Genomic DNA, 26,514 nt, shown 5'->3' with positions numbered 1-26,514 from the left:
ATTTTTTAAATAATAATTTGAACCTCTGTTAAGACACTTTCCTTACTTCACAGATGACACAACTCAGCAATTTATTTCTACTACACCTCAACCTGTGAAAAATATCTCATCTCATCCAAATGTGTAATACATAAAGATAAAACCATTGACCCAGATAGATGCCGGCAATAATATATTTTTTAGACTTATTCCAGAATGGATAGACGTGCATTTATTTATAAATATTAGTGGCGTCACATTTCATTTAACATGCAAGTAGGTTTGCTTGTTTTTATTCTGATTAAATCTGTATTATCATTATTAATGTCATGAACATTGTTATTATTATATTACAAAACACACGTTACACACATAGGTTACGCGCATGGTGCGTCACTAGCATGCGCCACAAAGACGGCCACGAAAGGAGATTTGGGTAAATTACCTGAGGAGTCGGGAGAGGAAGTCATCATCCGGCATTTAAACCTTGGACGTAAAAAGTGTTTCTGGGAGCTTCTCAACTCCGATCGGCATGAACCGGAGCCATTAAAGCATTAAAGCATGAATTCACCGTCAGTGTTGCGCATTCAAGCCACGCCGTGCTCGCTGCGCTGTTAGCGGGGACCTCGGCTAGCTAACGGGGGCTGGAAACAAACGAAACCGTCTGCCGGGAAAAGCTGCTGCGGGGGCCCGAGTCTGCCACACGGACACCGAGGTGACCCAAAGTTAACGTGAGCGTGAGCAGGAAAAGATGCATTGAAGGGCGACTTGGTCTTCTGGTGGAAGGAAACCAACTAACGACAAAACCAGATCCCCGCGGCAAGCTTGTGGCTTTAGCTGGTAAGTTTGTTTACCTTCCCACTCGGTTAGCTCCATGGCGGTGGATGTGGGGGTGTCGCGTTTCGTTTGGTTTCACGTGAAAACATCCCCTCAAACGAGCGGTGGGTCTGACTTTACGTGAGCTGAGGTCCCCGTTATCTTCGCCAAGGCTCTTGTTTTGTAGTACATTCAGGAGGATTGTGTGTTTTTGTTGTGGTAGAGCGACTGTACGTCTGTAGCATCGTTACATGTGTGATAGCCTGTTGCTGCATCACCTGGCTTTTACATTAAAAAAAAGAAGGTTTCATTAATGTTCACTTTTAGAGGTGGTTGTGTAACTGAAACCTAATAGTTGTGTAACTGAAACAGATTGAATAGTTTTAGTTTAGTCTGTCTTTCTCATGCATTTACGTATGTTTGGATATACATTACTATATGACTTTATTTATTGGATTTATTTATGTTTTATTCTCCACGAAACAACATATAGGCCCATAACATACTCCAAATATACACAAAACACACAAATCAGGGACTACAAAGACAATAGATTCTGTACAGCACAGATGTGGACATGCAAAGATGTCCACTTTAAATGAAACGGGAGGGTAATTTTGTTTGAAACTATATTGCTCAGTCCTATTGGCTTTACATTGATGATATAGGTTTGCCCATTAAACACAGTCCAAGCCAAAGTGGCACCACAATAATCTTGCAGAAACATTTTTACATTTATATGGCTTTTCTTGGCAAGATTATCTCAAATGGCTTAACTTAGAGTTAACCTACTGAAAGTCAAAGTTAGCAGCAAACTATGTAAAAAACAATACAACAACATTATTACTACTATTATTATTATTATTATTACAACAAGTCAATATTTGCTGAAACTCACAGAAGATGTCAGGTTAAAAAAAACATGGTTTGTGCTACACAAATCTTAGTAAAATTTTAGTAACCGTATTAGTGATATAAATGTATGTAAAACACTCCGTATGTAAATCACTCTGTATGTAAAACACTCATTTATTGCGCAGTGATACAGAGAACACAAATGACTACTAGAAAGTCTAACCTCATGAACATATTGTTTAAAGCCTGCTCATATGAATCCTACATATCAATATGACAAATGTTAAATTGATTGATGATTTTGGTCTCAACTTTCTTCTTACAGGGTTCGAGTCAGATGGAGGACAAATTCATCGCAGTGATTCTGTCTGTTGATTTAGAAAATCCAGCTGCTATGCCTTCCGTTGGACTGCTTTTGTAAACTCGGTAGTCATGGCTTCTCGGAAGGTAGACGAGCTGCCGAGCGACAGCATGGATTTGGCTTCGGCCTCTGCACAGCTTTCCCGATGTGGCCCTGATGACATCACGGAAGAGCCTCAACTGGATACGATGAATGCAACGGTGAAATCCCAGAAATCCGGAAAGTTTAGAAGGACTGCTTTGACATTTTTTGGAGTTCGCAAAAGCATCTGTATTTTACCCAGTTTCTTTGGAGGAAGGAGTAAAAATCCGAACAAGTGGTCTTCGAAGAAAGGAATCAGCAAAAGCAGAACGCACGATGGGCTGAGTAAGGTTAGTCATGATGACGATCTGAGCAGTCGGTGCACCTCAGCTAGAGACTGTGAGTACCTTGGCCAGAGGGACTCAGCTGGAGAGCTCCACAGCAGCTGTCTCAATGAATGTAGTCACTACACTGCTGAACAGAAATCACTGACTCTTACCCGACAGAAAAGGGGTCTGAGGAGCCTTTTTCAAAGTTTTAGATATCACAGAAACCACAGAAATGTTGGATTAGATAAAACTGAAATGATTGCAATGACCTCCCCTTGCTGCAAGATCGAGGTGCCTGTTGTCCAGGACAACACCGACCAGTATGCCACAGAGTGCCTAGGATCTGAACCTGATGTGCCTGACTTTGCGGATGTTACATGCAATGTTTCCATTGGTCCTGAATGTATCGCTGCTGATGAGATGCCATCGGAGAAGAGCGTGGAGCCAGGCAGCCCAGAGTCCGAACTCGATGCTGAGTCGTGTGGTGAAGAACTGGAGGAAGTGAATTTGATGGCTGTAGTTCCCAGTGAATTGAAGGAGAGTTCAAGAGGACACAGCGAGCCGTGTCTGAAACTTCAGGCGATATCTGAGCCCATGTTGAAATCGGAAACACCCGCTGGCTCATCGGATCAGCTGAACCTGATTTATGGGGACGTTGCATCACTAAAGAGCTTTGATTCACTCACCGGCTGCGGGGACATTATTGCAGATCAAGAAGACGACAGCATCACGGAAAGCACCGTTTCTGGAGAAAGGAGCAGAAGTGGAGGAAAGAGGGCCTCTTGTTATCTCACTTATCAGGGTGGCGGTGAAGAAATGGCTTCACCCGAAGACCTGGATGCGGAGTGTCTTCATGATTTCTGGGCAAATAATGCGTCCGAGGAAATTTGCTGCACCTGCAACCAGGATCACACAGACTTGACTCCTGACACGACGAGTTCTCACAATATTGACTTACTGAATAGTAACAGTGCCCAGCAAGTCAGTGGCTTGGATGCTTCTTCTATTGCTGATGTGTTAACGCCTCAAAGTGAGCATCAAGAATCGGTTCCAAATAGTGACGAGGGCTACTACGACTCAACTACACCGGGGCCAGATGATGGACAAGAGAAAACTGACGGGCTAAGGGCAGAGAGGTTACCCAGGGACAGTTACAGCGGCGATGCCCTCTACGAACTCTTTGCACCCGATGAGAGTCTCATTAGTCCACATTATGAGAACAAATCAAAACTGCCCAGTTCCAAACAGGGCGAGTACTTAAGTGAGCCGGTGGATGTGACCGATTCGGCCTTTGTTCCAGACATGGATCGATTACAAATAAGTGCTGAAATGTATGAGGTGCGCAACTTTATTGAGAGGCCAAGCACGTGCGGTAAATCCTCGGAGGTGGCACAAAATATGGTTGGTCGGCAAGAAATCGGCAGGATTAAGAACTGTAATTTGAGTTCAAAACCACAAGCATCAGTCAACAGGAATACCTTCAAAACAGATGTTTTTGATGAAAAAGGAAACATGCCTGCTCCCACTGAAAAACGGACCAAAACTGTAAATGCTGATTGTGAGAAACGGCACAGCAGTGTATCATTCGGAAGCACGTCCGACCCCGATTTTGAAACGTTTTGCGAACCCAAAGAGCAACATCTCGAGGAGAACAAGCCTGTGGCTTTACCATACAAAAACATCTGTTCTCCGTCTCCGGATGAAAGCAACGATTTGGACGATGGGCAAACTGTGTGTTTCTCTCAAGCCCTTGTGGACTACACAAAACGCGCTCAGATGCTGAGTAACTTGGAAAACAGCGAGGATGATTTGGAGACAAACTCCGCCTTCACTCCAAACATGCAGGCCTTACCGACCATAGTCACATTCGACGTTGTGGATATGCACAACGAGGGCGAATACGATGAGCAGATTCACATGGAGCTGGAGGAGGACATTTCATCGCCATATCAGGAATTTGAAGAGAGCTACCTACAAAAAGATGCATTTGCAGAGTGTGACTATCAGATGTTAGACCTTTATGAACAGAACCTGATCAGCAATACGTTGGCCATCGCTAGTCTCCCACGGCACCTCGGCCTCACGAGAGTCAGCCAGGCCATGTCTAATCCGTTGTCTCTAGACAGGAGAAGTAGGTCTCTGGACACAGAAAGCCTTGAGTTGAAGATGCTTGACGGATACAGAGAAAGCAGAGCCACTATCGGTTCTGGCCCTCAAACCAAAAGGGACTCTGAAAGGGATTCTTCGTCATTTTACAAAACAAATGTACTCGTGTCTACATCCGATGTCAGAGACAGTGGCAGCATTATGGCCTTTTCATGGCAAACAAGGTCAGAAATGGCTTTAAGCCTTCCCCTGACAGATGGGGAATTCAACGAAAAAGGTCAGAGTCGCAGTCAAACCCAAGTTAAGCGCAAAATATTTCCGGGCTCATCCAGCAGCGAATGTGCCAACAGTAAGTTGCAACTTTGCTCGAAGCTGTCAGACAGAGTGTCCTGTGAATTAATTTCACAGAATACAGAGCCGTGCAATAGGCAGTGTCGCCTTCCTTCGCAGTCAGATTCTTGTTTACCTCATAGCACCTTTGTTTATACGGAAATGGCGGACTATGAATCCGATAATGTCGACGAGGAGGATGTTTTTTGTAAAGCTGCTACTAATTTACAGTCCTATAATCCGTGTGGTAAAAGCAGACCAGTCTCCAGCAGGGAAGGAATATCTCGTACCGCGAGTCCTCTGAATGCAGGTGTGCCCAAAGGCGAAATGACACCCAGGGACGTTGCCTGCAACAAAATCTCGGAGGCAACCTTTAATTAATAGTCTCCTGGCATAGAAATCCCACGGTTATGTGCTAATGAGTGCTTTTATGTTTCATCCAAAGGAGTAACCGTTGCGTAAGTTTTACCTGTACAACAGATTAGTTTGAGAAGTTGTCAAATGCCGTGAGAGACGTGAAACTATTCAGAAATGTGGAGAGTTCTCTCACTGGGACAAGTATGTCTATTAAAGGTGTTAAAGCAAGTAATAGTTTCATCTGCGTTTGAAAGTGGTCACAAGAATCATTTCATTATGCTACTGAGTTTGACTAGAATATTTATACCCACACATATTCTCAGTGTCCTGGTCTCACTCGTAAGGCCCCGCTTTGCTTAATAGATCTTCATCAGCCCTGTTTCCATAGCACAGTCAAACAGGGCCAGCCAAGTCTGGCTTTATTTGCCTAATGCCCCGAAACACATGTGCTTTAAGTGCCAGCTTACCTTTGTGTTTACGACTTTTTTTCACAGCCTCTCTTTACTCCAGTAAGGTTTATGTCGGTCTGTCATGATGCTCAAATATAATATGTTTAGCTGTTTTCTTGAAGTACCTTATTTCAGGATCACATTTAATGTTGTGCTTCTGGCCCGACAAACCAAATCGGCCTTACTGTGTTTGTTTTCTAACCTTTTCCCAACAGCTTGACCACCTGTGAAGTTAAAATTCTCACTGAAATTTTTCACTCCATTATTGCATTACTGTACGCTTGTGAAAACGTAGTTGGACTTGAAATATGTCAAAAGATAAACTTGTGTTTTCACCGTATATTATTTTCTTGTGCATTTAATGTTTGATCGGTCAGCGGTTAAACTGTCAGATAACGTAGTTTTTTTTTATATAGTGTAATACTGAAGAAATGTCAAATAATTTGTATTTATATTCTCAGCTTTTTGTACACTCTTAACATTGTATTCTTAATGGTTGTTACAAATTGGCAATATTGGTTTTCTTTGTTTTTTATAAGTTGCACCCATGTTACATTAGGGGGAGGTCCTTTTGAACATCTGTTACTATTTTGTCACAGTAGAACACTGCCTTATACTAGAATAAACGCAACTTTTTTTCCATTTTCTTTTTTTCATTTTCCCTCACAATATTTGGGTCATGGGGCAGCCGAGGCAGGGAGACCCTTGTGGTGCTTACACATTGGTGATGCACGTTCACACTGACACCTATGAGCAGTTTTTAGTTCAAATGAACACCTGAATAGAAAGTGTAGAGCCTGGTTCAAATCCAGGACCAGGAGTTAATGTGATGCTACCTTTTATGTTCACCAGATAGATAACTTTTTTTTGATGCACATCTACATGATCAAGCTTCTGCATGTCACATAACAGAGTACATGTCTAGCTATTGTGAGTTCAAACTAAAACATTCAATACCAGATTTCATAATAAAAATGTACGAATCAATTTTAATTCATGATGAAGGTATTCCCATTGAATCACCCCCCCAGTTGTAATCTATGACCAATCTGCCCTTGCTCGTGACCCGTGGTGTCTTTTCGCCGCTTTGATTACTTGTTTCCCTTGCGCTATCTGGCAACCCGGACTAAACTGCGACAGCGCCAATGGCAGCAAAACAGAGCTGTTACAGGCGAGGAGGATGACAGCAACAAGGTGAGACGAGCGCCGCCTGAAGTCACCGAGAGTGGGGGAATACTGGCAAATCACGGAGAGACTGTCGTTGTGCGGCTGTGTGTCGCCTCCGCTAGAAATATTCACCGGTATTTCAACTTTATTTCAAGTTACAGTAGTATTCTGGCGAAAAATGTCAGCGCACGCTCACAAGCTATAAAGCTAAGCAACGTTAGCAACCTGACGGTTAAGTTGAGCCGCTTGCTGTAATTACTGTCGCGGTGACGGCAGCTAACGGTCGAGCGTTGCGACCGTTAACTAAACACAGACCGGGTTGCCGGGACAAGCTTAGTACCGATAACCGCTGCCTTCACCGTTCTCGAGCCGTTGACCGACACGGATAACCCGAAGTAGGCCGGTCAGTTAATGAAGCTAAACCGTTGACTCCGGCTGGCCAAGTAACGGTAAACTAGCGTGCTAGCGGGTGCTAAGTGTGACTCGGGGCCTTAGGATGTCAAACCAGCCGCTCTCTCGTCCATTTAGACCACAAAGGTGACGTCGTGTTCAGCGGTAACATTAGGACGCTGTTCGGAGAAAAGTGCATCGTAAGTATGAGCTCTCCGTGGCTGTCATCTTGTTTAACCTTCCTTTTCACCCTTTTCTATTCACGGTGCTGTTGCTAATGATATCAAGCTATACTTGAGTTTTTTTCCTTTCTTTTTCTATTGAAGTGTCAACTAGTTTGCTGATAAATGCAGTAACACAGTCCAGTCTAGGTTCATATCACAGTTCAGGAGCTTTTCATGTATGTTTACTGTCCTCAATGCAGACTTTTGGATTTCCTTGTACGTTCGTGTAGTTTGATGTCAGGGAGAAACTGGCTGAACATGATAATTCATCTCAATACCTCACTTTGTTTATGCATACTTTTAATATATATCCATTATGTTAAAGGGATCGTTTTCTCTCAAAGTGAGGAAAGGGAAACTTAACAAAAACAGTTGGAAGCTCCCATCAATAGAGCATTGTTGGTTAGAAGTTCATTCAATGTTTCTGACCATGAATACACCTGAATAATATAAAGCAAGTTTGTCCCAGAGACATCTTCAGGACATTTGATTCCTCATTCACGTAGTAATTAATAAATATTTAATATTTACAGGAACAGTTTCGAGAATAGGTGCAACTTTGTATTATGTATTTGTAGTGGGAGTCAGTGATCCGAATTTTTCTTGGGGGAGAGCAGCCTGTTGGCCTAAGACCTGAGGAGTAACCACCCATCTACCAAGTGATGACGTTGCTAAATTTGTAATTAAAATACTAATAAAATGACTGAAAAGACTCCTATTTACCTTGCCTGACTTCAAGCTTGGCTATTTATAGTGAATTTCCATAGCAAGAGTTAATTAATTGATCTGAAGAGGGTTAAGTGAGATAGGAGCATAGTAAATAAAAAAATTAATTCATAAAAAGAATTCTTGGTTCCATACCCTGGCTGACAGCTTATTTCAACTTCCCCTTGGATATGTTGAAACATATTCATCACCTACAATTTACATTCTTATTCATGTCTTTTTAACTTATTTCTAGTCACGGATATTCTTCACGTGCACTATTTCTTGCAGAACGCACCGATTACGTGTTGCAGTGGTCGTTGTTCAAGAGAATCTAATTTTTGTAGTTTTGAGGTGAAAGTTCTTCTGAAAGGTGCTTGCTAAGCCCACTAAAAGTGTGTGTCAGAACTATGCAATGCAGAGTACACAGTCACTCTTACATGCCATTCTGTTATTTGTCTCGTATGATCGTGGGATCTTTTTTTAATTTAGTATTTTTTACAGTGGTGGCTGCGCTTCACTTTTAAATTTGTCAATCTTAATTTCAAGATATCCATGTGTAACTAACACAACCACGGTGCAGCATATCCCTCCTTTATCCTGGATACCATGTCTGGTCAGCATCAGCAATGTAAAAGATTGCTTCGGGGACCTGTTGCTATGAAACCGAACCACACGCGCCTGTGCATGTGCAGAGATAGTCTGGAGGCCTTGCTGAGTCTCTGCCTGTGTATCTGGAGGTGGATTAGAAAGAACTGGAAGAGCTCTGCCCCCTTAAACATGTTGTAAAATGTCTTAAATGGCAGTGGGATTGTGATTTCCACAATTGTGCATCAATAGCCCACTTTTCCCCCTCAGTTAATTGAAATGTTTAAACCAAGAGAGCGTGTACACAGCTGACACTAGGAGGTAAAAAGTTTGCATTTGGAGCTGTAGATTGGCCGTCAAAATATCTTTCAACCTTCAAGGTTTCCCATGAATATCAGTTTTGTGTATCACCCGATGAAGATGTTGCCAGTGACATGGTATTTGCTAAATAATGTGATTATTTTTTTTTTTTTATTACAAAATATGCTGCTTCAAGAGTGTTAGTGTAGATTTGTAGTGTAGTTGTAAGTGTTCTGCATTTACTGACTGCCTGAAGAGAGATGATGAGCTGTGTTTGTGTTAGTCGTGACTGGTAAAAAGGAGTTAGCTGATGACAAGGCTGTGTTGCTAAGCAACCCACATCATGGGGCTGCGCCTCTTGAAGCTCGAAGCCGGGCTGCAATCGTCTCTCTCTGCAAGACCGGAGGAAAGCGCAGTCTAGGGCTTCTGTTAATTAATGCACTCGTTGTCCAGATTATTAGGTGACCACATGTGAAAATGTACACATGCTGCACCTGCAGGCCCACTCTGCTTAATCAGGAAGCATCTCTGTTCCCTCAGGAATACAGTTCGATTCAGATTGTCTGTCAGAGGGCTGGAGGCGCAGGGATACACTGTGCAGCCCACACTTTGTCTCAGGTTGTGTTAACTCATGCACTCACTCCACGTGTGTCTGGCTCGATTGCTGCTTGTGAGACCAGTAAGGCTCATATAAGTGCTCATATAGGCGAGGGTTGTACTGCAGCACATTAACACGTTCAGTGCTGGAAGAGAGAGTTTTTTCATTTCGGTACAAGTCAGTCAGAGAGACAGGGAAGTCAGGTGGAGACTTTGATATCTGTTCTATCAATTCTGGCACATATTGCACCTTCAAGCAAGAGACGATCAGGGCATTTCATTTTTTTGTATCTATGTATTTGTTTACTGTACAAAATAGAAGTTTTGTACAAAGGCTTAGCTATAGTTTGAATTTGCAGTTAGTTACAGCTTTAAGTACATCATTTGTTGTAACTGTGTAAGAATCGGAACATTTGTAGCTGTCACATAGAGCATTTCACTCAGAACAGGAGTGACGGATTATTTACCCAACCAGATTGACCAACAAACACAAACTATTAAAGATGCCGTTTGTGAACCACAAACAGAAAAACACAGTTAGACAGGGAGACCATGCACATGTACCTTTTCATATCAGTCCTTTTCGGTTGTGTTTTTTTTTTCTTGTATGTGTGCTGGTGACTAATATGTTCCATTTGTCTGACTAAGTTTGTCACTTGCCCCAGATAGCAGTGTTTCCCACAGGTGAAACAATTAATGGTCTACCACAATTAGGGTGGGCAGCTGAAGACTGAGTTAACGCCCACATTTTGAAAAGCTGTATTCATGTAAACGTTTTGCATCCACAATAGCGTCGAATCATAGTTGTTCTCATTAACACATTTGTCGGTCTTTTTCTTGCGGTATGACTGCTACTTAGTCTTGTTGTATAAACATTACATGTTAACCAGCAGTCACTTCTGGGCTGCTGCTTAGTGGTGATAAAATCCTGACAAAATGACCACAGATCCATGTAAATGACAGCTCTGCTTTTAGAGGCGACAAAAGTTTGTCTTAATAACTTCATAGCGTTTTGCAAAAGCTTTGTTTGCTCTGTATACACTGAAACATCAAAATTTACACACCCTGAAAACCATTTTGGGAAAGTTCTGTTTTGGGGGCGGAAAACATCCGTTTTACTCTGGAGCGAGTGCTGAAACGAAGAGAAAAAGATATATTTACAAATTGAATCGTCTTTATGTGGACCTTCTCCAAACTGCATAGAAATACGAGTTAATTCACAAGCTAACAAAGTAAAATGTTTCATTTAAGTGGACTCTTCTATCTTTCAAATGCTTTTCCAGACTTTAAAAGCTACAGAAATACATTTTAGTCCTTCTTGGTGGGCCAACAAATGAAGTCTAGGTTTGGGAATGGAGGCAAATGATTCCTTTTTGTTTAATTTAAAATTGAACCTATTTTACTGGTTGAAGCTCATTGTGTTTTTGCTCTCTTTCAGGATTTAATAGTTTGATTTTGCCTGCCCACACGTGTTACTTTGGCTCTAAACAAAGAGCCTGTAGCGCTAAAGTCCAGCATTCAGTATGATTCCCTGGTTGCGGTGGAGGTGAGGAAGCATGGGGTGGAAATTTGAGGTGCCAAGACGAACGTGATGACAGTATGGTTGATGGTGGAGAAGCTCAAAATGGAAAAACGCCCATGCAGGGAGGAGAACATTGACTCAAGTGAGGCCCAGCATGCCAGTGACGATTCCGAGGATGGAAGCAGCTCGGAAAGCGAACCAGAAGAGCAGCAGCACCAGAGGGTTCGGGTGAAGAGCAGGTGTAAGAAAAGGGAGCCCTTGGCTGTCGCAAAGCCCCACCGACAGCTCTGTCGCTCTCCATGCCTCGACCGGCCCAGTTTTTCCCAGGGTAGCACCGCTCAAGATCTTCGCGAGGATGAAACTGGCGCTGGACCAGCGATCAAGCCCGCCAGTGACAGAGAGTACCAGACTAAGATGGAATTTGCATTGAAGTTGGGCTATTCGGGAGAGCAGGTGGAAACAGTGCTCAACAAGCTTGGGGCTGCTGCACTTATTAACGACGTTCTTGCTGAGCTGGTAAGGCTTGGAAACAAAGTAGAGCCTGAAATCCAACCTTGCAGCAGCACAGCAACATCAATATTACGGCCCCCCTGTGTGAAAGAGACTGTTAGCCCAGAGGTATCGGTGGAAGATGACTCTACGGATGTTTTTGATAACCTCAGGCCCATCGTCATTGATGGCTCAAATGTGGCAATGAGGTAAGACACTTAAAAACACACACACACTCGCATTTAATTTGTCTTTGCTTCATGCAGAATTCACTTTTGTTGCAGAAACATTTTCCTCTAATGAATGTCCATTTTGTGAGGTCAGAGAAGTCCTTATTCCAAACTGTTTTCTTTTCTAGCCACGGGAACAAAGAGGTGTTCTCGTGTCGTGGTATCCAGCTTGCTGTTGAATGGTTCTTGGAGAAAGGACACAAGGACATCACTGTGTTTGTCCCAGCTTGGAGAAAGGAACAGTCGAGGCCCGATGCCCTTATCACAGGTAATAAAGCTGTTTGTGAGGTGGTTGCTATTTAAAGTGGCGCTTGGATAATTGATAAAATACCAAGGATCTAAATGCAGACCATTGCTATCGAAAATAATCTGATATAGATTTTGGTTGTTTTTGAGGGCAATTGTGACGAGCTAGTAAATCAAAATGGCAACTTACATGACACTTCTCCTTCAGATCAAGAAATATTACGCAAGCTGGAAAAAGAGAAGATCCTGGTTTTCACCCCATCTCGGAGGGTTCAAGGCAGGAGAGTGGTGTGCTATGACGATCGCTTCATAGTGAAGCTGTCTTATGATTCTGATGGAATTATTGTGTCAAATGACAACTACAGGGACTTGCAAAATGAGAAGCCAGAGTGGAAGAAGTTCATTGAAGAGCGTCTCCTTATGTACTCGTTCGTCAATGACAAGTAAGAAACCAAAAATTAATTCTTTTAGCTTATTTAGAAATGCATTGTCTGCCTCTTTCACCCATAAGTGATGTCATGGATTTTGAGGATATGGTTGTTATTAATGGTTAAGCAATTTCATCCACTACTATAAAATGTTTTTTTTATATCAAAGCTGGTTAGTAGTATACATTATTTATTTGAAGCTTTTATGTGTGACATAATCTATTTAGTGATTGTATTTTGGCCTTTGTTTATAAGAAAAATCGACAGCGACCCTTAATGCTGGAAATAATGAAGGTGACATTTTATTTGTTTTAAATAGGTTTATGCCGCCTGATGATCCCTTGGGAAGACATGGTCCAAGCTTAGAAAATTTCCTCCGCAAGCGTCCTGTTGTTCCAGAGCACAAAAAACAACCTTGCCCCTATGGTAAGTTCTCTAAAGTATCCTCTCAGTTGATGGTCTGAATAATGTTGCAGTTTTATGGAAGAAGGCAAGCTGAAATCGTGGCACCGGCACCTCTAAGAGGCATTTCCTGTGGCATCTCTCAGATTCTGCGGCACTTATGAATTGCCACTACAAGTTGCCACTAGTTTTTGAGGGGCAGTTTCTACTGTTTGCGGCAGCTGTTTTCTTCTCCGGACAACTTTTAGCAAACATTCTAATAAAAATCCACTTAAAATGTTGATCGATCCTGCACGTATAAGCAGCACTAAGGACACAGTATAAATACCTCACACTGTGTATAAATACTCAATGCAATTTGTTTATCAGGTAACATACTACAGAGAAAACATCATCACTGTCAGAGTGGAGCTAACTGTGTCTTTATTAGTATGAGTAGTAGTTTAACACCATTAAATCAACTGAAAACATTATACGACCAGCCCCGTTACTGGCTTCACACCGCTTCTCTTCGCTTGCCGCTACTGAAGGAATCCTGTTCGTTTCTTTTCTGCCGCAGAGCTTAGAAATTCAAATATGCTTAAATTCAGCGGGAAAACAAAAACAATAACACAAACATATGTTGATTATAACCGTAAACATGACACAACACACGTTGATTGTAATTTTTACGAGACAGGGTTGGGTTGCACAACACAGCATTTTTTTAATTACATTTTTATATACACAACTACCAACAGTCATACCTTCCAGGAACTTAATGTATTGTCATATATTGTCAAATAACGAACCATAAAGGTCAAACTGAACCTCTTAAACAGAACCAGCTGCCGCAGCAAGTCCTGGCATCTCTCTCCAAAACAGAGGCAGCTGCAGCAGGAAGTAGTGGCAGCTGCATCAAACAGTAGAAACTGTCGCAAAAACTAGTGGCAACTCGTAGGTGCCGCGCACCTGAGAGGTGCCACAGGAAATGCCTGTAGGTGCCGTGGCATCTGAGAGATGCCATAGAAAATGCCTGTAGGAGGTGCCGATTTGAGCTTGCTCCTATTGAGTTTTATTTGCAGAATGTGCCTGTATACTTTTGACTGGATGTACTCTTTCTTTTAAAGGGAAAAAGTGCACATATGGACACAAGTGCAAGTACTATCATCCAGAGCGCGTCAACCAGCCACTACGCTCGGTGGCCGATGAACTACGGGCTTTTGCCAAATTGTCTGCGGTGAAGACGATGAGTGAGGGGGCTTTAGCTAAATGCGGTATTGGTCCAGCAACTCTAAAGGGGGACGGCAGCTCCGAGGTCAAACGTGTGGCACCCAAACGTCAATCTGACCCCAGTATTCGTTCAGTGGCCTGTGAACCTCTTGAGGCGCTGTCCGTCGCGAGGAAGTCGGAGGCAAATTCAGTGCCTTCCCTTGTGTCTGCTCTCAGCGTGCCCACCATGCAGCCCGCCAAGAGTCACGCAGCTGGGGCCTTGAACACACGATCAGCCAGCAGCCCCGTGCCAGGCTCTTTGCAGTTCGCACACAGTTCTCTGGAGCACATGTCCAGTGTACAGTACCCTCCTATTTTAGTTACAAATAGTCACGGCGCCTCCATTACATACGGTGACCAGTTTCCAAAGTATGACTCAGTTAGTGACCATGGATATTATTCACTGCACAGTGATTTTTCCAATATGAGCATGAGCAGCATGCATAATGTTGATAGTTTCTGTAGCATGGAGCACGAGCACGGTGTGTATCAGAGGAATCCCAGCCGCTGCCTTGAATCCTGCCTCAGCCATTCAAACAGTGACTCTTTTTCCTCTTACGGGGAGATGTACCCAAGCTCTGTGGACAGTAGCTTAGAGGAGAGCATGAAGGGGCAGCAGCAGTCTCCTGCGCAGGGTAGGATGCATGCTTTCTCCCATGGGTTTCGTCATGAAGCACTGTCTAGGGTACAGAGTTATGGACCTGAGGAACCCAAGCAGGGCCCCCGCAAGCTGCCTGGATCTCATCTGGCCCCACACATCCAGCATGTTCCAGTGGGAGCCAGGTCCAGCTGTCCCGGAGACTATCCCCTCACTCAGAATGTCCTTCCACCTTTGTCCTCGCAGCCCACACGGTCTCTAGGTATGACTCGCATGGACAGCATATCAGATTCACGACTATACGATAGCAACCCAATGAGACAGAGGCGACCTCCACTGTGCCGTGAGCAGCATGCAAGCTGGGACCCTCTGCCTTGTGGTAATGAGTCCTATGGATATCATTCATATCCTTTGAGTAACAGCCTGATGCCGTGTTGCGAGCGAGTGATGGTCCGCAGCATGCCAGACAAAATGGAACAGATCTGGAACTCGCCATGGGAGATGCCGTCTGCAGCTGAACATCAAGAGCGGTATGTCATCCCAGACCACCAGTATCAAACATATCGGAACCTTTGTAACATCTTTCCTGCTTATGTAGTCCACTCGGTAATGGAGAAGAACCCTCATTTAACAGATCCACAACAACTTGCCGCCATCATTGTCACAAAACTGAGGGCATTCCGTTAAGCAGTTCATCTTATGAAACATTTAAGTGATGTGATAAGGGAAATACAGATTTTGATTGCAAAGATATTGCTGCATGTGCAACATCTGCCCTCAGGAGTTTTTTTTTATTTTTTGTAAGTCTCCGGCGATGAAATAAGATTTTCCGTCATTATGATGACATAGAAGTAATCAACATGAAGAAAGTTTGTCTGATAAGTTTATCTCAAATTGTAAGATTTTTCACATTCGAAAGCTATGTTTTTATGTGAAGTGCGGCGCAATACACCTTATTAGAAATCTGCTTCATAACACCTTCATGCCACCTGAGCAGGAGCTGCATACCAGCTTTGGTTTATATCTAACATTAAGTAAACCTTTGTCCAACATCATTCATTCTAGAGAGGACATGTACAGAATACTGTGCCAACATTTAGCGGGGCTGTTAAATGTCCATTCGACCAGTGGTTCTCAAATGGGGGTACGTGGACCCCAGGGGTTATGTAAAGGCACTCCAGGGGGTATGTGAGATTTAAAAAAAAAACTATTTAAAATTAGCATCCAATAAAAAAAATAATAATTTAAAAATAGTTTTCCATAAATATTCTATACAATATAAGTGAAAATTCATAAACTGAATTTGATATATTCTATATTAAATCAGACGCTGATGGCACAGCACCGTGTATTACATCTTTTTTTCCAACCAAAAATGGTGAAGTATCCAAGTATCCCTTGGCTTGAAAAACTATTTCAAATGAGGTACACCCCTGAAAAAAAGTTGAGAACCACTTCACTAGATCAATTCTGAAAGTGTTTATTTGATTTGATTGATAACATTTGGTATGAAAATTATGTATGGAGCTTCGGACTGTTCTCTATTATGTTAATAAATAAGTTATTATGAAATAAATAACCACATGAATATATTGGGTAAAATACTAAATGAAACAATCTGTAAATCTATTGAAGAAATCATTTCTCAATTTTTATTTAAGTTCCCCTGTTCAAAAATGTTGTTTTTTTTAATATCATGAAGGCGTTTCCACAATGGCGCTTAATGTTCTGTAACTTTTTATTACATGTCATTCAAAATGTCATTTATTATTTCAAAATGTCAGTTTTCATTACAGAGGTGATGTAACCTGTCATCCAATCACATGCCCCATGCCCTGCTTCTAGTTAGCAACCTTAACAACTGCGATCAGATTTACTGTGTGTTCCAGTGCCCATACTACTAGTCTGGAGTATGACAAGAAAAAATTTTGTACGTCCCAATACATAGTATGTCAAATGCAGAATGCCAAAAAATACCGGGATATCCGACAGCATCAGGTGGCATTTAGCAGTATGTAAACCAGCATGTTTTCTGACCTGCAACATATATAATATTTATGAACAAGAGGGTCAAAGTTAAAGGTGCAATGTTAGGAAGAAGCTGTACATCCCAATTGAGTGCATACCGCATCCAAAAGTACTTACTTTGTAAGGGCAGCTGCGGTATGTACAAAAAGTATTTTTGCTAAGTATGCCAGCTCACAAGCCAGCTAGTGTAGACATTTAGTCTCTCTGTCTGTTTTCACTTCCTTCCAGTAGTCTTGGCATTGTTGTTGCTCTAGGTGCAACAACAACAACTCGGTGAAATGGGTGCTAAAGGGGAAAATCTGATAGCAGTTGTTGAGCTTTCTTGGTTGGCGTTGGAGAGGTGAGAAGGCTGTGACAACACCAATGTCATCAAAAATGGCTGTCATTATGAAATAATGATAGGATGAAGATGCGTCACTGGGAGAAATGCCATTGTGAACTAAAAACAGACTTTTGAAAAAAAAAATAATTCTAGAATAGGGGGGAAAAATATCCCCAAAAATGTATTCATACGATAAGAATACCGAAGATTTCAGAGTTTTACTATTTTTAAATTTAAAAAAAATATAAAATGTAATCGTATATTTTACATAGTTTATTCATATGTTTAATCCATACTATCTTTTATTGACTTAAGTAATACTGAGTGCATAATTATTGTGACCGGCTGGTTGAACATTATATTTTGGACCTAAATTTAATCTGATTCTAATAACTAACTAATATGGCAAGCTTGTGTCATTCTGAACCTTATCCTTGTGTGAACCAAGTGGACAGGAAGTAATAACAGAGCAAAATCTCCCACATTTGACTTATTAAATCTGACTAAAGATAATGTGAACATTTGTATACAATGTAGCTTCTATGAAGGTCTTGTTGAGGCCCTGTGAACGTGTTATGAAAGGCATCTAAAGGGTTTTCTGGTGCAGTGGAACTATAAATAACCTTGCTTAGGTCTGCCTCTGCTGTAAATAGTTCCTGTGACTTTTTTGTGTTTTTATTTTAAAGATAAGTAAGAGGGAGGTAGTGACATACCTCACAGCATGAACTATGACATTTAATGGCCTTATATCTGAATGACCTCACGCTTTAGTCATTGTCTAATTGGTTTCAATGAAAGTCTTCATCATTGAAGCCTCCTATTTTCAAATGTAAAGCACTATCTCAGTATCTAAAGAGATATATTTTCTCAGCCTAACTTAACAAAGCTACTATTTTGGTAGAATTTGACAGTGCACAAAGCAAGCCAAAAAAGAGATTTGACTTGTATAGCCGTGCACATATCTATGTAAATATAATCACATAAAAGCCATTATTTCAAAGTCATTTATAAGCTGCTAAATAATGCCAAAAAAAGTGTCAGTATTCTGCATAACTTGGAAGCGATTGGATAACAGTATAAACTAACATCTGTGTTGGGATCATTTCCTATAGTGTACTGTATAGTTTACATTTCAGATTTCTTTTTTTGGGATGCTACGTCCAAGATTAAGTATTTATACATATTTGTCAAATTGGTTGTGCTGATTCTTTTCAATGTGAACATTTTCAAAGTATCTTTGTTTCAAAGTAGCTCTAATGGACTTCTTTAAGTTGTCAGAGGAGCAGTGTGTTTTCAGGAGTGGGTTCATGTCGTTTCAAAGACTACTTTTACATGCACATTCGCAGCCTGATGATTTCCAGCTTTTCTCAATGACCTGAATCATAATGCAGGAGAAATGAGAAGCTTTTTTTTTTTTTATCAGTTTAAAGCATTAAGATAAACTTGGTTAAACCTGCTAGATTTCTGATGGTTTATATATATACACTTTATAATTTTTTATTTTTTTTACGTTCGCTAAAGTGCATGACAAAGGCCATGGAGAAGGAAGATATTGTCCTTCTGGCAGTAATCTAGCAGGATTAAAGACAATTTCGTAATTATGCATTATTGCATCGAGACAAAATGCACCCAAAGTCTAATGCTGAACGCACATAGTGATTTCATGCTAACCCTTCTCACTTTACTGTCAGTCCAAATGTCCAATCAAAAAACAACAACAATGTGGCAGTGTCCTATTACTGAGCAAGTTTAGTATATAACATATTAGATACACTTAAAGTATGGTGGAGGATTGGGAGTAATCTGCTTTCTGACAAAATATGTGTGAACTGGTTTTATGGAAACCCAACTATTGCAGTGCATCTAAACAAGTTGCCCCGCGTCATGCCTTAAACTTGATTTCTGGAAGTTACCTTTTTCCTTAGTGCATGTAAACGTAGTGAAACATTGAGAATTTGTTTAACCAGGCCGTGATGTGATAGAACTTTGCTATTAGAGATGATGTGATGGAACTTTGCTTTTAAAGATGGAACAGTGTATGACAGTTTGTGTTTGCACAAGGAATTCTGGAAATGACTAAATACTTGCCTGATGTTACCTTTTGTCAGATAAAATGATAAGAATCTGGCTTGAACAGTCAGAACTGGGAGTTGTACATTAGACTTATTTTGTTATCTTGTAAAGTATGAGGCTTTAATAAGTGCATAAAAAATGAAAAAAATGTTGGAAAGCATGTTGAAGATAAAATATATTGTATTTTATGGGCGGCTGCTTGCTGGAATACAGATTTACAGAACGCAAACATGCAGCCGGCCCTCAGGAGCATAGACTGTCTGGCTGTACCTTGCAGCACATTGCTCTCAGGATGCTTTCAATTTTTTAGTTTTCAGTCTCCCTGCCAAAATCCAGTGGTTACTGGCCAGTCTACTCTGATCCAGTGATATATTTACTCGTGATATATTTTGTGAACCTCCTACATGTAACATGTAGTGCTTAAAAGTTAGATATGTGCAATTGAAAGGTGGAGATGGCATTGCAAAACTTTGTACTTTTGTGTAATCCTGTGCGTTTCGCACCTTGAGATCTAGAAAATTGGGCTACTAGGATGGCTTTACGTGATGCAGCTACAGTCAGGTGAAGTAATGTTGGTGTCCATAAGGGTGCCTATGCAGCCAAAATCAAAAATGGGTGTTGGATTTCCCCATATTTTTATTATTAGACCTTTAAATTTGACCCAAGACTTTGGGCCTTAGGACGTTAGTGTTGGATGCTAACCATGCCATCAGGTCCTCAGGTCAAAGCTATCACTTCTCAAGAAATATGAAATGATGCGAAGCACATTCAGGCTCCCAAGCGGATAAACCCCCATTATCTTAACAACCCATTTGCCTTTATTCCCACTCTCAGGACAAAGTGCCACATGGAACTTTCAGCCTATTAATTGCAAAGAGGTTGTAACATGTAAAGCCAGCCCTAAGAACAAGATCATATTTTCAGTGCATTTTAAGAGAACGGCCACTTCATATCGAGATTCAGGTGAGGACCTCCTCGGCCTAATATTAGATTGCATAAGTATTACAAATTTTCCGTACAGTACGTCAGGCCTGGAAAATAGAGGAGCCGCCCTTAATGTCACTTCTGACCCCATTGTAATCAAATAACAGAAATCTATTGGTTGCCATTTATTTTGTTGTTATCTTAATAAATAAGGTATTGAAGCATAAAGGAGGTGATGTTGAGCTTAAACTGTCTAGAAAGTTGCCTGCCATTTGTAATATATGGAGCAGACTCATATATTTGTCCTTTTGAATTAGGAAAATGTTCATAATTACAAAGAATAATGTCTGGGATTTTTCTAACTGAGCGGTATTACTCTTTAACAGGGCTGATTGTGTGAGCCTGACTTTTTCTCATTAGTGGTGTTTTAAAAAAAAAAAAAATCTATATTTCTTTATAATGTCTAAGTACAATCGTGGTATATAAACAGACAGAAATAATAAAAAATAAAAAAATTGAATGTGTTTAGCCCAAATGACTATTGGGCTTTGCTGACTTTGTTTTTTCATGAAAAAGAGACGAGGCCACCTAAGGCCGGCTGTCTGTTCATGAGAAGGTGAAACAAACTGCCTAATCGTTTCTTCATGTGAAACAATCAGATTGCAAGGCTGCTGTCAAGGTTGTTTCTGGCATTTGGCTAAAAGTTTGCGTGCCATCCTTTTCCCTTGAGAGAGTTGAATTGGAAACGTGTGCTCGCTGCAAGAAGTTCTAGTCGTAGGCCGTCGCTGATAAAAGGATTATCTCCCAAAAACATCAGCGTGGTTGCTGATCGAGAGGCCAAGTAACTTCGCCAGTGATTTGACTTTGATATGGTTAATATGTTATCGGAATATGTTTCTTTGTGATAGTGAGATCCTTTTTTAACACTGGGATAGTTGTGCGCCCTGATGAACGCAGAGTACATTTACTCGGTGTAAATTAAACCACAACACAGCCCGTCCACAGGGAAAAGAGTCAGAGGTTTATGATAGTGATTTGTATTCTTTTACGGTATGAAAAGTAAATCATTGAGTGATGTTTACAGAAGCACTTTATGACAATGTAAACCTTGTATCGCTACAGTATAACTGGAATTTACACCCCGTAAAATTATCAGCAAATCAATTTAAACCTGTGTTTGACCTGTGCTACTATTTCTGGCACCGTGCCACATTGCTTGCACATTGCTTGCTCTGTCATTAGATAAAATGCTCTTGTGGGCAGCGTGGGCTTAACAAGTGTGAGAGCAAATTCACATTCAAAGCCTAGTGGCAGTTAACTCTGCCCATCATGCTGAAATGGTACTGATGGTGACTGCCCGAATCCTACAGGTTAGACTTTCACCCATTGGATACGGAGAGAAAAGAAATGTAGGGACATGCATTCTGTTGCGATGTCTTTGATTGATTTTTCGTTCTCTAATGGGGATTACTCAGTTAGGTCCCTGAAATATTCTGCTTTCGCTGGATAATAGACTATCCGACACTATCACAAGAAAATACTTTGTTAAAAGGTTACACTAGAGACCAAGAACGTTCCCCTCTCCTCCCCCCCCCACACCTTTGAAAGTGCCGCAAACAACTAAGCCACAAATGTCTAGAATTGACTTTTGCTTGTTGATACAAATTGTATCTATACCTTGAATGTAACAAAATATGAAATGTATAGTATGAAAATAGTTTTATTTAAATAAAGGGAGAAAAAAATCTATGCCATAATGTTCGTGACACTGTGTGTCACTGGGAGTAGCCCATTGGTATGTACTAATTCTTACTGGGTACAGTAGTTAATTTACAGGGACATTTATGTCTACGGTGCACAGATACCCTGTGTACAGTAGTAAGCATGTCCTCTCTGTACATAGTCACACGTGTGTGTGTGTGTATATGTATGTATGTGTACACACACACATACATAGAATGTGATCTGTAAATGTAACCGTTACTTCAGTTGTTAAAATACTAAGATGATTTCTGTGTTGTAACCTGTGCACCCTAGATAACGTGCATCTATTTCCTCTGATTTGACGTGCGCTATTTTAATGGAATATTTCAATATATTTTGAATATATTTTTGCCTAATAAAACATGCCAAAGTTTTTCTGGGTGGCTTTCTCAAACGTACTGTTCTTGTGATTCGACACGCGGGTGGTCATGCAATACATTCTATATTTCAGTAATAAACAGAAGGTTTATTTTCCACACAACGTGAATCCAGAGTCACGTGAACGCCAAACACAAATAAAAGATTTTACTCCGTTTGACGCTTAACGCTCTTAAGATGCAGATCCTTTGTGAAACAGGAACTTATTGGGAGTGTTTGGCAGTTGGTTCAATGACCAACCCTGCATGTTGACAAAGAAGAGGTGTATTATGTACCATTCACCAATTGTAATTTCACACTTTATGTATCTGAGGACAGTTTGCAGACTTTTAGCTGTCCCTGTGTAAAATGGGCCTGTGCTGTTTACAAGACGTTAGGCTGATGGTGTCAATGTGACGTCAACTTCATTTCCGAATCAGTCGTTAGATCGAATCGAAGACGACACATTGCACGCCTGTTATAACAATCGGTCCAAACACACATGCACACAAACAGGGCAAATAATTGCGAACCTCTTGGAATTTCTGCAATATCACTTAAAATTGTAATTGTTGGTGTGCAGACAAGAAGTGGTAGATATATTTGAACACGACTACGTACACGTGGTGTAACACTCAGGTCAATGTCACGCAAACATTTAAAATCACATACTTAGGTGTATTATAGTATTGAGAAGCGCAGCAATCACATTTATGAAGTCGGTCTCCTGTTTGAGTTAACCAGTATGTCAGCAATGTTGAAATATAAAAACGGAAATGTAAAGCATGTTTTTTTGTGTATGTGTTGTGATGATCTGCAGTATTGTAATCCCCTCTGACTGGATAGCGTTGCTTTTATAGACCAAAATATACAAAAAATAGACTATTTGGGTCCATGGGCTCAAACAAAATGTAAGTCTCAATGACAAAATGTGATTTTTCTTCATAAATAAAGCAAAGTGCTGTTCAAACTGTTTTAATGTGTTTATGTGAATAAAATTACATTAAATTGTGATGAAATCTAGGAAGATATTTCCTTCTGTAGAACATGCCAGATATGTACAGCCCTTATCCTCCAGTACTTTGTAACTTTTCCCTGGGTTTAAGCCTTTTTTGTAGCAACTACTAAATAACTTTGTAACGTTTCATGAATAAGTTAGCCTGGAACAGAGAGAAGTTGGATCCTGTTCAGTCCTACTAGATTAATAACGTCGCGCTTCACCCATGACGGCTGAATGGAAAGTACATACTGTACAAATATGAGAAACAATGTACCCAAAGACCAGGATGTCTTACTTTCCTGTCATGGTCTTATAGGTTTGGTACTGATATGGCGTTACACAGCACATTCACACTATCTGGTGGTTAAAGGGTGTAATGGCGCCGGGCATTGAGACGCACGCATTCACAGAAACAGACGTTCATGGTTTTACATTGATCCCTTTTACAAACGGACGCTAAAATCGGCCTGTTGAACCAATGCAATAAAAAAACAAGGCCACAGCTGCTGAGATCATTCCTCTCGAGCTGACGTCTCATAAATCAGACATACAAATTTGTGACTTAACACAGAGTGAGAGCTTGAGTTCAGCAGCTGTTTTTCCACCACGTTCAGCAGAGTGAAAATGAGGAAGACTGTATGGAGAAGACACAGTGATGGTGACGAAGGGTGGATCAGACAGCCCTGTTCTTTCTGGTCAGCTGAGGCCTTGTGACACGCACACAAAAGGTCTGGCCAGCATCAACCTTGATTTTATTTTTATTTCTTTCGGAACTCCACACCATCGTCGCCTTTGATTTGACTGCAGTGAGTAGCTCACTGGGTTGAGACTGTGGGAGGTCACCCTGCCCTCGGAGTGTAAGATGAGTCAACATGCAATGCAGTGACGTCTCTGTGCGCTCTCTCTCTCTCTCTCTCTGTGCGCTCTCTCTCTCTCTCTCTCTTTCTCTCTCTCTCGCTCTCTCGCTCTCTCTCTCTCTCTCTCTCTCTGGGATTATTAGAGCACCAGCCGTTCTCCTGGGATTCCTTCATGTAGTCATGGTTTTAGTTGTTTTCAAGTCGACAGTCACTTTGGAAGCTTGAAGCCTAAACTGCTGTGTTTGAATTCTACGTTCACAGGGTGCAAGTGTATGTTCCGCGTTGCACGCTCTTGACTTAAAGTGATATTTAATACAACTTTCATACGACTGAAATAAAATCAGGTTAAGACGTCATCATTTAGGGGCCACAGCCGAGGAGAGTGTGTCTGTGAGAACACTTGAGCTGCAAAGAAAAGAAGCGGAGACCACTCTTAAAAGTGTCGACCACAAATTATCAGTCTCATTGAAGCAGCAAGTTTCATCCAGAGCAGCCACACATGCACAACGTGTACTTTTAATGGTACATAGAAGACATATTTTGGTTGACTAAGCAATGGGAAAATGTTGTGGTATATGAGTCACCATGCTGTATTCTGTTGGTCCGATAAAGTCCAGGGTGGGAACATTTTGTGACAAGTTGAACCTCGGACAAAGCAAGATTAGCTTCAGTGATCTGATTTCTCTCCTGAAGGCAGCGGAGCGCCCACAATGATGTCCATCCCTCTGCAGGACGTCAGTGGCCATGGAAGCCGTTTCATAAGCACGAAGGCAACTTTAACAAGACACCATACTCCAATGTTTCTGGAGTGGTGGCTAAATGTTTCCGCTTCTCCGTCATTTCGACACAGTTGGTAGCAGTGAATGTCTATGCCACATTAAATTATGTTAGTATATTACACAGGGAGTGCAGCAAAACAATCAAACCTTTCATAAAAATGGCTCTTACTGTGTGACACAATTAAATTATTTCATCTTCAAATCTAACCACACAAGCTGAGCCTTTGGAAATAATAAGCTCTCATTGTGAATGTGTCACCTAACCTGTTGGCTTGTCATTGACAGTCATAATTTTTTTAGCACTTCAATTCAGAACTTGAAACTACTTTTCTTGGCCTCTTAAGAGCTCTGTTCAATCTCTCTCTCTCTCTCTCTCTCTCTCTCTCTCTCTCTCTCTCTCTCTCTCTCTGTCTGTCTGTCTGTCTGTCTGTCTGTCTGTCTCTCTCTCTGCTTTGAGCATTTATAACTGCAGTGATGTCTTTTATGACTTTCATTTGACCTCATGACTTTCATTTGACCTCGTAAACCCAAGTTTGCGGAAGTGCAAATGTGATGTTACCTCAAAGAGTGAGTTGTATTACATGCACTATTATGGCTACCTCATATAATTACTATGAAATAAATCCAGAAGTAACTGTTGTTATTGAGTCAACCCCTCTTAATCTGGATGCAGGGGAAGCATCTCTGCACCATCTCTACATGACCTCCAGTGGGGCCAGAAGTGCTCATTACATTCACTTTACTCATGAGCAAAACTGTAAGAGAAGCAGATCTGTGTCAGACAGTGTGAAACTAAAATTCTCATGCTGCAGACACTAAACTACATGCAGTCTACTGGATGTGAGCAGCTGGCGGAATAAGACACCAGCATTTGAAATCAAAATAAAATACATTGGAAATATGTACTTAAGCTTAAGAGATTTAAAAGGACTAAGTAGTCCAAGTAGTTTAATCTGATAGTATTGGGTTTTTATCCCACACCTAAACCACTTAATGTTTTTTTTTTGTATAATTGTCTACCATAGTGTTTGAGTTGGTTACTGACAAACTGAGCAAACCCTTAATTAAGAAAGCCCCCCTTCTGTTTTTAGGGTTTCAAATTAATTAAAGTGACAGCCCTTCTGGCGGGCATGCTCTAATGGAATCAATGCGATGCGCATATTGGACTGGTCCACATTTCGAGTGTTACAAAAGTAACCTATGGATGTGTGGTGAAGGAGGCAGAGTGCTGGGGATCCTTCGGGTTTGGAATGAGAGAGGCAGTAGCACACTGCAGCCATGACGATGCGGCGGCGGCAGGCGGAGTCTGTCGGCCTGAACCCTCTCTTTCTGTCTGGCTGGCTGCTGTCCTGTCATCGGCCTGGGTGTGGTCTTGCAGTCAGGGGTACCGTTAGCAGGAAATCAAGCTCGAGCCATTTCTCTTTAAGGCGAAACAAAGAAAAAAAACACTCGCACCCGCGAAAGGTTGAGAATAGTTCTTTGTGGTCGAGCGAAAAGTAACGTTCGTGTCCTCGCGACTGGAAAGGCGTTCGATTGGCGCCGTTGGTCTGATGGGAAAAAGTTTTCTGCTGGTCTCGCTAACTGCTCGTCTAATTTTATAACTTTTTATTTTTTTTAAAACAAAACCTTAACCGGACGTAAAAGAAAGGAAAGATGCCGAAGACGGTAAG

At 41.3% G+C, this 26,514-nt stretch overlaps 2 protein-coding genes across 4 annotated transcripts in view; both read left to right on the top strand.

Moving 5' to 3' along the window:
* The first annotated feature begins 405 nt into the window (after nt 1-405).
* LOC137803086 (APC membrane recruitment protein 1-like) lies at nt 406-5,943 on the top strand. The gene is made up of 2 exons (XM_068601352.1): nt 406-819; nt 1,976-5,943. Exon 2 carries the CDS (start codon nt 2,083-2,085, stop codon nt 5,176-5,178), a length of 3,096 nt encoding a protein of 1,031 aa, XP_068457453.1. The 5' UTR covers nt 406-819; nt 1,976-2,082; the 3' UTR covers nt 5,179-5,943.
* A 903-nt stretch (nt 5,944-6,846) lies between these two features.
* The window catches only part of LOC137802960 (moesin-like), a 34,104-nt gene continuing 14,436 nt past the window's right edge, over nt 6,847-26,514 (top strand). The window contains exons 1-6 of one of the 3 annotated variants that reach the window (XM_068601185.1): nt 6,847-7,360; nt 11,013-11,794; nt 11,944-12,083; nt 12,270-12,504; nt 12,809-12,915; nt 14,001-15,270. In XM_068601185.1, the coding sequence (XP_068457286.1) occupies nt 11,166-11,794; nt 11,944-12,083; nt 12,270-12,504; nt 12,809-12,915; nt 14,001-15,270 (2,381 nt within the window). In that variant the 5' untranslated portion in view covers nt 6,847-7,360; nt 11,013-11,165. Of the gene's footprint in view, nt 7,361-11,012; nt 11,795-11,943; nt 12,084-12,269; nt 12,505-12,808; nt 12,916-14,000; nt 15,271-26,179; nt 26,510-26,514 lie in introns of those variants that run through there. The other 2 variants (XM_068601184.1, XM_068601183.1) reach the window with 2 other exon arrangements.

The sequence above is a fragment of the Clinocottus analis genome, unplaced genomic scaffold (assembly GCF_023055335.1).
Source record: "Clinocottus analis isolate CAN_PGR_092001 unplaced genomic scaffold, fCliAna1.0.p SCAF_5, whole genome shotgun sequence".
NCBI classification, from domain to species: Eukaryota; Metazoa; Chordata; class Actinopteri; order Perciformes; family Cottidae; genus Clinocottus; species Clinocottus analis.
Note: the sequence above shows the minus strand (reverse complement) of the source record. Positions and strands in the feature narration are given on the sequence as shown.